Consider the following 13,823-nt stretch of genomic DNA (forward strand, 5'->3'; position numbering starts at 1 on the left):
GCTCCAGCATGGCCACAGTCAAAATGACTAAAACAAGTAAAAGAGTAAAATATATGGGCGTGTGGTAAGAAGTTTGCTTCCCAACCACATACCTTCGCAGTATGAGTGTATGTCTGTGTTTGAATGCCTGTGTGTGTGTGTGTGTGCATGAGTGTGTGTTTATATGCATAGTGTGTTTGTATGTGGGTATTTGTGCGAGAGTGTTTGTGCGTGCTTGTGTAGGTATGTATCTGATTGTATGAGCGTATGTATGTGTGTGTGTGTGTGTTGGTGAGTGTGTGTGTGTGTATTATTGTTTATCTCTGACTGAAGAATTATATGATCAATTCTATTCCAGCCATGACAGACCCACCTTTTACCTGCGATACATTTTCCAACACGTCCTTCCTTTAATTTTTTTCTTTTTTTCATTATGATCCAGTTATTTGCAGAGACCTGAAATCTACCTTCAGGCAGATTGAGTCTTCAGACCAGCATGGCCTCGTCTGCCTCTGTTCCACTTCTCGGCTGAACAGCAGTGCATGGCTCAATTCAATGCCCTCTTCATCAACCAGCACCCTTCTTGATGATGAGTGCATATTTGTATCAGAGTGGCCCTGAGCCTTGGTCTTTGCGTGTGAGCAGCACAAATTCCGTTGCGAAGCTGTAGTCAATGAATTTGGCCTGCATGGCACGGGTCGATTCCACTAACACACTGCTCTAAGCAGCACCATGCCAGTTTCCTGTCACAACTGCTGCCAGCAGGTCTTGACCATGGAAATGGTTAGCGCCCCGACAGAATAACCTCCTACCCATGCGAGGGAGGTAAATCCCTAATCTGGGACTTGACATGCTACATATCTTCGACCTTGATGCGTCAGTCGCAAACCTGGGGTTTTGCTGCCCGTAGAGCAATGGTGAGGAAGTCAAACAAATACTGAGGACCTGACCAGCCGCTATCTGCTTGTACTGGTCACCGTTGAAACTTGAAGTGTTCTTGGACTACATACCACTGGTTTCCTTTGTAAAATCAGGATGACAACAGCCCATCTAAGAAATGAACCTGGTAAGGCAGGCTGGCTGTTGCAGGGAGTATTGTTGGCCACGCTGTGGTAATGCCTACAGAATTATGTCTGCAAGACGTTTCTGAACACGCCATTCAAACTGAAATGTACAATCTGTTACCCCTTCCCACCATCATTTATTGCATAATTCCCCTTTTTTCTATTTTTCTTCCAGTAAAAATATACTTTGACTGCTATTTCTTGCATGGCATGTGACTATGCAGAGACTCCCTCACTGCCTCTTATTGTGTATGTGTGTATGTATGTACACACATGAGTGTGTAGAAGTAATAGTAGTAATAGTGATGTGATGTGGTGGTTGTGGCTCCAATCCGAAGCGACGGTGTAGCTAAAGGTGAGAGCGGGGAGTGGACGAACTAATTGGGGCGTGACTTAGAAGGAACGTTTAAAGTTGGAAAGAGAGGATAAAGTGGTTGAGTGATTATGGGAGTGGGAGAATGAGAGGGAGAGAGAAAGGAAGAGAATGAAAGAGAGATAGAACGGAAGTGAAAAGGAGGTAGTGAGAGAGTAGAAAGACACAAGCAATGGTAGAGTAGGAGTAGATGATAGACAGAGGAAGAGTGCAAGTGAACGCTAGAGTAAAGGAGTAAATGAGAGAGTGGAGGTGGAAGCTGGATAGAGTGAATAAGAGAAAGGAGGAAAGGAGAGTTTGCAAGAGAGTAATTAAGAGAGCGAAAGTAGAGAAGTGAAAACAGAGAGATAGTAAGGGAGAAAGAGAGATAAGGCCATATCGAATTGTCTGTAAGGAGTGTCGTAACTTTCTGACATGTCGAAACTATTCTTTCATCTAACAATGGTCTTAGTACAACAATTACAACAACAACAGGGCCCTTTGTTTTGTGTATATTTATAGAGAAGATTTTGCACGTCAAACGTTCATTTAAGTGATATCAGGTTCGTGGGCAAAGGCAGCCAACAGGTTATCATCTTTGATCATCACGAACAGCTGAAGAACAGTCACGCCGCCGAGTGATTTATTGAGACTTAAGTATTATATAAGGAGAAGAATCAAGATTTAGAAAGAATTCTACCAGGCATACATTGCATTGAAAGTCACGCTATTGGATCACGTCACTACACGTTTATCTATAACATAAAATCCAAGCAGACGACAGGACATCGGCCATCACAGAGATCGTCCCTTTTTTATACAGATATTGTTGAATATTAATCTTGAATTTTCGAAGAAAGAAAATAACGAAAGTTTTAGAAGTCGTTGATTTATGGTTAAGAGTTGAAAACCCCGTTCAAAGGTTTACAAATATTTTTTTCTGGAACACATCTTCCTGCAAAAATAAGACGAGGCAGACGACTATAAAATCGGCTATCATCGCCAGAGACATATTCCACGTTTGAAGCCTTAAGTTTTGAAGAACAACAACTGAACGAATATATATGGTTGAAAGACCCGCCACACACACAGAAGAAATCTTCTCATTGAATAGCAGTCGACACTTACGCCTGACATTAACAACAAAACACTTCGTTTGTTTTGTTGCTATCGTGTTAACGTCCGTGCATGTCAGGATTCCAATAACAAACTCATATTTCCGTTGTGTTTTGAGTGAAATAAGAGATAACAGTGTTTTATCGACGGTTACATATCTTGTTTTCGTCATTTCTTACAAAAGGGACGCCAATCCTTTTGATAATTATCGTGACAAGTGCGTGTTAAATAGAGACACTCAAACACGCGACAGCGCTCTAAAAAGTGTTTTAAAGACTCGAAGCATCTCTTCTAAGTTAAATAATTTCTTGTTGAAGACTGACTCATTCTAAACTCATCTTCGTACTTTCAACCTTTTCCTTGTAAAAGTTTGATCATATATATTGACATTATATTATAAACAGTTAAGTACAACATGTCTTCGTCGATTCCATTGAAAGAGTTCGCCGAGGTCTGGAGCAGTGCAGCAAATCTTTACGACAAGGGTAAATTCCTTGAAGCTGCCCAACAATTTGAGACGGTTGCAGCTGATAGCACAGCCAAAATTTCTTATAATCTAGGCTGTATCTACATGAAACTGAAACAATATGAGACGTCCTTAGAGGTGAGTGAATAAACTAGACATTACTATATAAGTTCGCTATAACGACACTTGGATACGCTTTTCTGATTTTGTTTCCCTCATAATTTTCTTTCAAAATGCAGATCTTGTCGTTAAATATTTACAGAGATGTGTTTTCGTCAGTGTAGAATACGGTTATGTTGGTAAAATTTAGGGGAAAAACTTTGTTTCATTGTACACCCTCCACCAACTGTTTTACCACCAATTCCATTTTTCGAACTTCTACGTTTGAAACCATAACATTACGCGATCTACACCCACGGAAACTTATTTCTACAAAACTTTGTTTAAAATATACATTGTTAAGTGAGTCATGAGGAAACAGGAACAATAGGAGAACGATTCCCCACCCCTAATGTTTCCCTTCCTTTTTTTCTCCGCCTTTACACACCATAATCGTAATCTACGTCCTCGAAAACGTATTTCTGCAAATTTTCATTTCAAAAAATTTTAATTTCGAAACAATTATGCCGCAACAGTGTTTGGGGCACCAAACTGTAGATGTGGGCTCTGTTGTTTAATCATTTCGTTTTAGTAATTCACCTGTTGATCCAAACCTGACCAAACCATCATTTATTCAGAGATATTCAGACCAACTGTCCATGTTGGGATAGTTTAGTCCGGAATATCTTTCATCCGGTCGACCTATGATTCAGTGACAATCCAGGGGTGACTGCCCTGTCTTTTATTCAGGCATTCTATCTTAATACATTACAGCCTAAACAACAACAACTACATCATACTACATTCTAAACAATAGCAACTAGACTATACTACAGCCTAAACAACTGCACGATACTACAGCCTAAACAACTGCACGATACTACAGCCTAAACAACTGCACGATACTACAGCCTAAACAACTGCACGATACTACAGCCTAAACAATAACTACAACATGCTGTAGCATAAATGATAATTACATCATACTACAGTCTAAACAATAGTAACTAGACGATAGTTAAGCCTAAACAACAAATACTACCCCATACTACAGCCTGAGCAACTACACCATACTACAGCCTGAACAACTACACCATACTACAGCCCAAACAGCAATAACTACATACTACAGCCCAAACAGCAATAGCTACACCATACTACAGCCCAAACAGCAATAACTACACCATACTACAGCCCAAACAGCAATAACTACACCATACTACAGCCCAAATGGCAATAACTACAGCATACTACAGCCCAAACAGCAATAACTACAGCATACTACAGTTTAAACAGCAATTACTACACCATACTATAGTCTAAACAGCAATAACTACATACTACAGCCTAAACAACAGTTACCTCACCATATTACAGCCTAAACAGTAGCAACTAGACTATACTACAACCAAAAACAACAGCTATTTCATACTACAGCCTAAACAACAGTTACACCACACTGCAGCCTAAAGGCCACAGGCAACACTATGCTGCAGCATAAACAACTACTCAAGACTGCAGCCCAGACAGTAATAACTATGCTACACTATGGCCCAAAACAATAATTACACCATACTACAACCTAAACAACAACGACACCACTACAGTCTAACCCACAACTTCACCATGCTACAGCCTAACCCACAACTACACCATGCTACAGCCTACACAGCAACAACCCCACCATGTTACAGCCTAAACTGCAATATCTAAGTCATACTACAACCTAAACAAGAACAGCAATAACTACAGCATACTTCAGCCTAAACAACTATTATACCACACTACATCCCAAACAGCAATAACTACACCATACTACATCCTAAACAGTAAAAACTACTTGAGATACTACAGCGTATATTTTCCATCAATAACTACACTAACTTCCACTTATGTTTCACCTGCTAGAAATACCAGCCAAATGTCCTTCAAGTAACATCCTGGCAGATTGAGTAATGGAGTCATAGATACACTATAGCTGGATGATTGGTAGCTAGAATGTCTTTTATTGTAGATGTCCTCAATGTGGTTTGTCTCAGGGCTAAACAACAACAATATGATTGAGTTGGTGAGCCAGTGAAATGCATACCAGTAATATTTTGGGAAATGATTTTAGTAAACGCTCGATATACTCCTACATACCTTCCGCACCCCCTTACATATCTGTAGCCTTGTATCCCTTTAGGTAAAATGTGGTTAGAACAGGGGGGAGAGAGAGAGAGAGAGAGAGAGAGAGAGAGAGAGAGAGCATGAAAAGGTGAGAGAGAGCAACCGTGAACGAGTGTGAGAGAGAGGGTATGTAATGTGTGGTATGTAATGAAGTTTAATGAGGGAATCCCTGTGAAAATAGAGAACTATTTTCCCAGATTTGACTTTCATATCCACCATGACACAGTAACATGGTATTATATTTATGCATTAAAGGAAAGACTAACCCATTTCACAGATTTTTATTTAGATATTCAACTTTTAAATTCAGTAGCGAGGTCACAGTTTTTATCTCACGACCGCACCCTACCAACAGCTGTGATATTGCCCAGCAACGTGTAAATGTTTAACTCGTTACCTACCAATATAAGTTGTTCTGGTTAATCACAAGGCTGGCTTCAAAAATCCGCATGTGCACATTGAAGGCCATAACCTTCCTCCCCCTCCCAATACTGTCCAAAATTAAGATAAACACTCGTTTACCTGTGTTGTCTTAATTTCTTCAAGAAAGCTGTAATAAATTGTTTCATGAAATAGTCTTCTAAATTTGATGAAGGGCCCTGCCTAAATCCTCACAGCAAAGAAATATCTTAAAAGGCTTGTTAGTTTGTCTCACGATCCCAGCAGACAAAATGGAAAAGGTATTGCACTGGAGATTGGCAAGGGAGATCCACTAGAACAGCCACTCTGACCCTTGGGGCTTGCACTTGCAGATAGCCATCTCTTCTGCCCTGTTAGTGGTGAGCAGGGATGTGGTCCAGGGGCCACCTATTTCTTGGCACAAGGCTTGTAATTTCAAAGGCAGCAGTTGGAAGAAATGGTGCTAAGTATTTTGCCAGTAGGCTAATGATTTTGCCAGCTCAGCGTCTTTTAAAAGGCTTTGAATTTTAGGACTAGACTGGTGATTCTTCAGGGATGGATCCAATCAATACCATCAGCATCAATCTTAGACTGGTGTTTTATTTTATTGAGTCTGGGAGGGGGAAAGCAAAGTTTGCCTCAGCAAGATTTGAACTCAGAATATAAAGATGTCACAAGACCTCTTCCAATCATCATCATCATTTAACATCCATTTTTCATGCAGGCATGGGTTGAATGGTTTGACAGGAGCTGGCAAGCCAGATAGGCTCCAATTGTCTGTTTTGGCATGGTTTCTATGACTGGATGCCCTTCCTAATGCCAACCGCTACAAAAGTGTACTGTGTGTTTTATATGTGGCACCAATGTTCTAATTAGTCTGCCAGATCACTGCCCATAATTCTTTCTAATTTTGGCTCAAGGCCACCAATTTTTTAAGGGAGGGTCAAGTTGATTACATTGACCCCAGTATTTGGCAAGTACTTTATTTTATTGACCCCTGAAAGGATGGAAGGCAAAGGTGACCTCAACAGGATTCGAGCTCACAATTTAAAGAGCCAGAACAAATATCACAAAGCATTTTCCCGAACATTAATAATTCTGCCAGCCCACTGTTCTGATAATAACAATCCTTTCTATTAAAGGCACAAGGCCTGCAATTTCGGAGGAGGGGTTAAGTTGATTACATCGACCCCTGTACTTCACTGGTATTTAATTTATCAACCCTGAAATTTGAACTCGGAAAGTAAAGACTGATGAAATGCTGCTAAGCATTTTGCTTGGCATGCTAGCAGTTCTGCCAGCTCACCGCCTTAATAATAATAATAATAATAATAATAATAATAATATAGGCGCAAGACCTGATATTTGGGAAAGGAAGTTAGTTGATTACATCGACTCCCAAGAGAATGAAAGACAAAGTTGATCTCAGTTGCATTTGAACTCAGAATATGAAGAACAGAAAGAAATTCTTTGTATTTTGGCTGAGACTCAAACAAGTCTGCCAACTCACTGCCTTCGTAAAAAATATTTTAATCAATTTAGTCTCAAGGCCAAAGTGTTTTTCTTTTCTTTCTTCCTTTTTTTTAATGTTGCATAGTGTCAGTGACAAGGTTATTCTACATTACTTGACAGCAATAATTAATCTCCACCTGTAACACATCATCATCATCATCATTTAACATCTGTTTTCCCATGCTGGCATGGGTTGGATGGTTTTTGACAAGAGCTGGCAGGCCAGAGGGCTGCATCAGTTTCCAGTCATCTGTTTTGGCACGGTTTCTATGGCTGGATGCCCTTCCTAATGCCAACCACTTTACAGAGTGTGACACTGAGTGCCTCTTACATGGTGCCAGTGCTTTCTATGTGGCACATTATGTTCTGATACCCACGGACCCCGGTTGGGTCACACTGGAACTGAAATATTAATGTTGCTGGTGATGATACACATGACTGGTTTTGTCCCTTGACAGGATTTTCAATTCACAACAGCAGCAAATTGACAGAACAATCTTGAACTCCAATCCAACATGGCAGTCCCTGTGAAACCCCTCAAGTAGCTACAATATACAGTTTTTGCTAATTTGTTTGCTCAACAAGGACAAACCAAGGGTTAAACAACAGCAATTCTTTTATTCTTTTATTTGTTTCAGTCATTTGACTGCGGCCATGCTGGAGCACCACCTTTAGTCAAACAAATCGACCCGAGTACTTATTCTTTGTAAGCCTAGTACTTATTGTATCGGTCACTTTTGCCGAACTGCTATGTTATGGAGATGTAAACACACCAGCATCAGTTGTCAAGCAATGGTGGGGGGAACAAACACACGCATGCACACACACACACATATATGATGGGCTTCTTTCAGTTTCCGTCTACCAAATCCACTCACAAGGCTTGGTCGGTCTGAGGCTATAATAGAAAACACTTGCCAAAAGTGCCATGCAGTGGAACTGAACCCGGAACCGTGTGGTTAGTAAGCAAGCTACTTCACAGCTCATAACTAAATCCCTTCAGTGTCTACAAGCACTCGGTCCTACATCCTTTGTTGGTTTTTCTATGTAACCCCAAATGTGTTGAGTTGCAGAATGGTCCAGGAGCTTGTATTTTTTTTTTTACTTGTTTTCAGTCAGTGTATTTGCAGCCATGCTGGGGCATTTCTTTGAAGGGTTTCAGTCAAACAAATAGACTCCAGTACTTATTTCTACATCTGGTGCTTATTCTGTCAAACTGTTAAGTTATGGGGATGTAAATAAACCAACACCAGTTTGTCAAGCAGTGATGTGAGACAAGACAAAAACAACAACACACACACACATATGATGGGCTTCCACACAGTTTCTGTCTACTAAATTCATTCACATTACAAGGCATTGGCCATTCTGGGGCTATAGCTGCCCAAAGTGCCACTTAGTAGAACTGAACTCGGAACCATGTGGCTGGGAAGCAAGCTTCTTACCACGCAGCCATCTCCCTCATATATATGACAGTCTTCCACTCAGTTTCCCTCTATGAATTCACTTGCAAGGCATTGGTTGGCCCAGAGCTATAGCAGAAGGCCAAGGTATCACACAATAGGACTGAACCCAAAACCAAGAGCCCCAAGTTTCTTAACCACACAGCCATCCATGCCTGTGCTTATGCATTTTGCAGTTTATTGTGCAGTCTGTTGCATGATGTGCAAGTTACAGTATCATGTGGTTATTGCTTGGTGTGCTTGTTGTTGCAGTGTGTAGTTGGAGCTGGCGCAAGAGAGGGTGGTGGTGGGGAGAGCAGTGTGTGTGTGAATTGAAGTTTATTTAGCGAATCATGTGAAAACAGAAAAATACATGTGAAAAACTGACAAAATATTTTCAGTGATGTCAATTAAATACGAGCACAAACCCATCTACCCACTCAACACTGTAATGAAAAAATTTAATTTCACTGATTTTATTAAAATATTCACTTGTAAATTCAGTGCGAGGCCACCTGAACAATTCGTAGCCTCGACACTGACACGTTCCAACAGTACATAAAATCTTATCTAATAATAAATTCTTTTCATTTGAGCACAAAGCTTAGTACAAGGTTACTAGATAAACACTGTTATACATGCGTGCTCCAGATATAATATATTTTATATATATCATCATCATCATCAACATTTAACATTCGTTTTTCATGCTTACATGGGTTGGACGGCTTGACAGGAATTGGCAAGACCAGGTTCCATAGTCTGTTTTGACTTGGTCTCTATGGCTGGATGCCCTTCCTAACACCAACCTCTTTGTAGAGTGTACAAAGTGCTTTTTATGTGTCACTAGCACCAGTGCTTCTTACGTGGCACCAACACCCACACCAATGCTTTTTACATGGCACCTTGGTTTTAGGATCTCAGTTCTGTTGTAGTTTCTCCTCTTGCACACTGCATACGATTCCTCTTATGCCCAACTTTTCTCTCAATACACCTATGCTCTGTTGCACATGCACACTGCCATCACACATCTAGTGGAGTATATCTACTTCATTCCTCTCCAGCCTTCACATGTCTTTTACATTCAGAACCCACATCTCATTTACATGCAGCATCGCAGTTCATACATATGCATCATACAATCTTCCATTCACTGAGACCTTTGGTTGTCAACAGAGGTAAAAGTTCTCTTAACTTTCTCCACCCTACTCTTATTCTAGGGTTGTACACTTTCTGTACAATCTCCTCCAATGCTAATAAGGCCATCTACAACTTCAAATATAAATATCATCATCATCATTTAACGTTTGCTTTCCATGCTAGCATGGGTTGGACGATTTGACTGAGGACTGACGAACCAGATGGCTACACCAGGCTCCAATCTGATCTGGCAGAGTTTCTACAGCTGGATGCCCTTCCTAACGCCAACCACTCAGAGAGTGTAGTGGGTGCTTTTATGTGCCACCTGCACAAAGGCCAGTCAGGCGGTACTGGCAACGGCCACGCTCAAAATGGTGTATTTTATGATCTTAGCGCTCCACTGGTACAGGTGCCATCACGATTTCGCTTTCGCTTGCCCCAACAGGTCTTCGCAAGTTGAGTTTCGTGTCCAATGAAGGAGACATTGGCATGGGGGATAATTGTCGAATTTAGTTCGATTTGATTTCACTTGCCTCAACAGGTCTTCGCAAGCGGTGTTTAGTGTCCAATGAAGGAAAGGTACACATAAGTGGGCTGGCTACATCCCTGGCAGAGGCCTTGGATTTTGGTCTCACTTGGCTTGCCAGGTGTTCTCACGCACAGCATATTTCCAAAGGTCTCGGTCACAAGTCATTGCCTCGGTGAGGCCTAATGTTCGGAGGTTGTGCTTCACCACCTCATCCCAGGTCTTCATATATATATAAAAATTTTATCACCATCATTGTGGGACAGTTTGACAGAATGCAGCAAGTTGCAAGGCTACATTGATTTCTCTTTCTCTATATATGGATGTATATACCCTCAGCTTTGTGATAATTATTTATACATGTAAGGCAATGAGCTGGCAGAATCATTAGCATGCTGGGTGAAATGCTAAGTGGTATTTCTTCGGTCTTTACGTTCTGAGTTCAAATTTTGCATTTCATCCTTTCAGGGTCGATAAATCCAGTACCAGTTGCATACTGCGTCGATCTAATTGACTGGCCCTCTCCCCCAAAATCTTGGGCCTTGTGCTTCAAGTAGAAAAGAGTAATTCATACACATAAGCCTCAAGGACACTGTATTCTTTTATGTTGGTTTGATCATTGACAAGTTAAATGTTTTTCTACATTACATGACAACATTAAATACCCCCCCCATCCATATCACATATGGGTCCTCTCTCTCTCTTGCTTCCTTCTACTGCAGCTCTCTAGTTATTCTAAACTGTACAGCTGTTGTGTAACACCAAGTTAGGTTCTAGTGCAAGTGACCTGGGCCTAAAGACATTTCATCTATAGCCATCCAGTTTTTGTTTTACACATCCCTTTTTTAATTTTTACTTTTTAAATGACACAAAGTAATCTGAGGGAGATTTGGATGCTGTTTCTAACAGATGAGATGGCCATGTATAAGTTGCCTTCTTTAATATGCATTATTTGTTGATGCATGTGGTGCAGTTGTTTGGGGGAAAAGTCGTGCACTATAGTGCAATCATTGCATGGTTCAGTTATTGCAAGGCTTGCTCTTAGAGCGCAAATGGATAAAAGAGGAAATTAGAGACAAAAAGAGAATAAGAGTTGTGTGTGAAATGAAGTAATTTATTAAGTTTCATGTGAAAATAAAGATAATCCTTGTACACTTAAGAAATGCACACAGTAACTTCATTATTATATTTTCTATGATGCTATCCACTAACAACCATAAAAAAATATATTTCATTGATTTTATTTAAAATATTCACTTGTAAATTTAGCACAAGGCCATGCTAGAAGCACAGTGCCTCAATACTGTGACGTACTTCGACAGTTCATAAACACGCATTTCTTCTTCTTCTTTTCATTTAAGCACATGGCTTAGCACGCGGTTATAATGTAAGCACTTGTCTGCTCATGGCTCACCTATATATGTATGTACAGACACTTAACTTTGAGATGATAATTCAGGCATGTAGTCGCCAAGGCCACTGTTTCTTTTATGTTCATTCAGGTTAATGACAAGTTAATGTTTTTGTACATTACCGGACAGCATTAAATAGCTCCCACCTGTAATGGGTGTATTGTTCTTAACTACACAAGCACAGGTGTGGCTGTGTAACCACATAGTTTTCGGTTAAGTCATTGCATGGAATCTTATGTATGGTGTGTATCTTCTACAATAGACCCAGATTGATGAAAGCCTCATGAGTAGCTTTTGTAGATACAAACTGAAAGAAGCCTTGTGTGTGTGTGTGTGTGTGTTACTGTATCCTTGCCTTAATATCAAGTGTTAATGTTTGTGTTTTGTGTTGTTGGCTTTTAACATGACTGACTAGGTTTTAGTGCTCCGTTTAATGATCAAGGAGTATTATTTGTGAGTTGTAAGTGCTGAATATAATGAGCTAAATTGTCCCCCCCCCCCACTCATGTTAACAAACGCTTGACATCACACTATTAAACACCTCTAGCACAGCTTCCTCCTCACCCACCTCCGTCTCTCAAGTTCCAAAGCTAAGTTGTTGTTTGTTCAGCTGAGTGGACCAGAGCATTGATTGAGTAGGTCTATGATCAAAAACAATGTTATCATAACCGTTCTGTATTTGCATCCAGTGTGTCCTTCCGTTCTTTTTATGATGATTGAGTGTTATTTAAGGGAGATTTAACTAATGTTTTTAACCGCTCAAGCAACCACATGGAAGCTCTCTCATTGTCTTGGTAAAAACACCTTCATTAGCTTGCAATTAATTTAAATCAAATGTAACAAAATAGTGAAAGACACATAGCCCAGTGATTAGAGTATTGCTCTCACAACTGTAAGATCATGGTTTCAATTCCTGGATCAGGCAGTGCATTGTGTTCTTGAACAAAACACTTCATTTCACATTGCTCAGGTCCACTCAGCTGTAAATGAATTCCAGCAATAGTTGGGAAATTAACCCTATGATGGACCAGCATCCCATCCAGGGGTGATGGTATTATAATCTTTGTCACTTATATGCCATGCAAACTGGATTAAGTTCCAGCCTTTTGAGTTTTAGGGCTCCTGAAAGACCTATGCTAAGAATTAGGAGCTATATTTTTTTAACCCTTTTGTTATGATATTGCTGTCAAAATAAACCTCCATTGTGTCAAGTAATTTTGAAAATAGTGAAGAAGTTAGGAAAACAACTCTGTCTATATTCAGCTGCTATTTTGATTATAAATTAGCTTGAAATTTTGATGACATGTTTTAATTTAGAACCAGTACCGCCTGACTGGCCTTCATGCGGGTGACAGGTAAAAGCACCCACTACACTCTCTGAGTGGTTGGCGTTAGGAAAGGCATCCAGCTGTAGAAATTCTGCCAAATCAGATTGGAGCCTGGTGTTGCCATCCGGTTTCACCAGTCCTCAGTCAAATCGTCCAACCCATGCTAGCATGGAAAGCAGACGTTAAACGATGATGATGATGATGATGATAAGCAGGAAATTTGTGTGGTCTCAGTTGGGTTGGTATCAAAAGGGTTAACTTCTGTTTGCTTTGGGAAGTTACACAACCTGAGGTGTTTATTCAGAAACTAAAAACAAAATTGTATTATGGTAGAGTCACATTGTTCAGTTAGCCACACTTCACATTGATTTTTGAGTCCTATAGCTGTCACACATCTCAACGGAGCTAATAAAATATACACCCACACATACATCTTCTAACACCATGGAAACTTACACACTAACATCATGAAATTATATACACATGCATACACCATGAAATTTATATACACACACATGCACATACAAACACCATGGAAACACACACACACACACCTACGCATGTGTGTGTGTGTATGATTATACAAACTGGAGAAAATGTGCAGATCAAGAGTTTGTTTGAAATTGATGAGTCACTTTGTCACCAGCTGGTGTCTTTTTTTGTTTGATTCTTTTCAAATGACACATGCTGGTGTGTGTGTGTATATAAATAAATAGGGATACACATTCTATATAAACGGTACAAACACTGATGTATGAGTCATATGTGTGTGTATGTATGTATGCATATATATATACATATATACATATATATATATAT

General features: G+C 40.0%; 1 protein-coding gene across 2 annotated transcripts in view; it reads left to right on the forward strand.

Moving 5' to 3' along the window:
- The first annotated feature begins 1,593 nt into the window (after positions 1-1,593).
- Positions 1,594-13,823, forward strand: part of LOC106868796 (neutrophil cytosol factor 2) — a 42,807-nt gene continuing 30,577 nt past the window's right edge. For both annotated transcript variants that reach the window (XR_008266478.1, XM_014914214.2), the window contains exon 1: positions 1,594-3,115. Coding sequence is in view for 1 of the 2 variants with exons in the window: in XM_014914214.2 (XP_014769700.1) it covers positions 2,927-3,115 (189 nt within the window). In the remaining variant the exon portion in view is untranslated. The remainder of the gene's footprint in view (positions 3,116-13,823) is intronic.

The sequence above is a fragment of the Octopus bimaculoides genome, chromosome 21, assembly GCF_001194135.2.
Source record: "Octopus bimaculoides isolate UCB-OBI-ISO-001 chromosome 21, ASM119413v2, whole genome shotgun sequence".
In the NCBI taxonomy this organism is placed as follows: domain Eukaryota; kingdom Metazoa; phylum Mollusca; class Cephalopoda; order Octopoda; family Octopodidae; genus Octopus; species Octopus bimaculoides.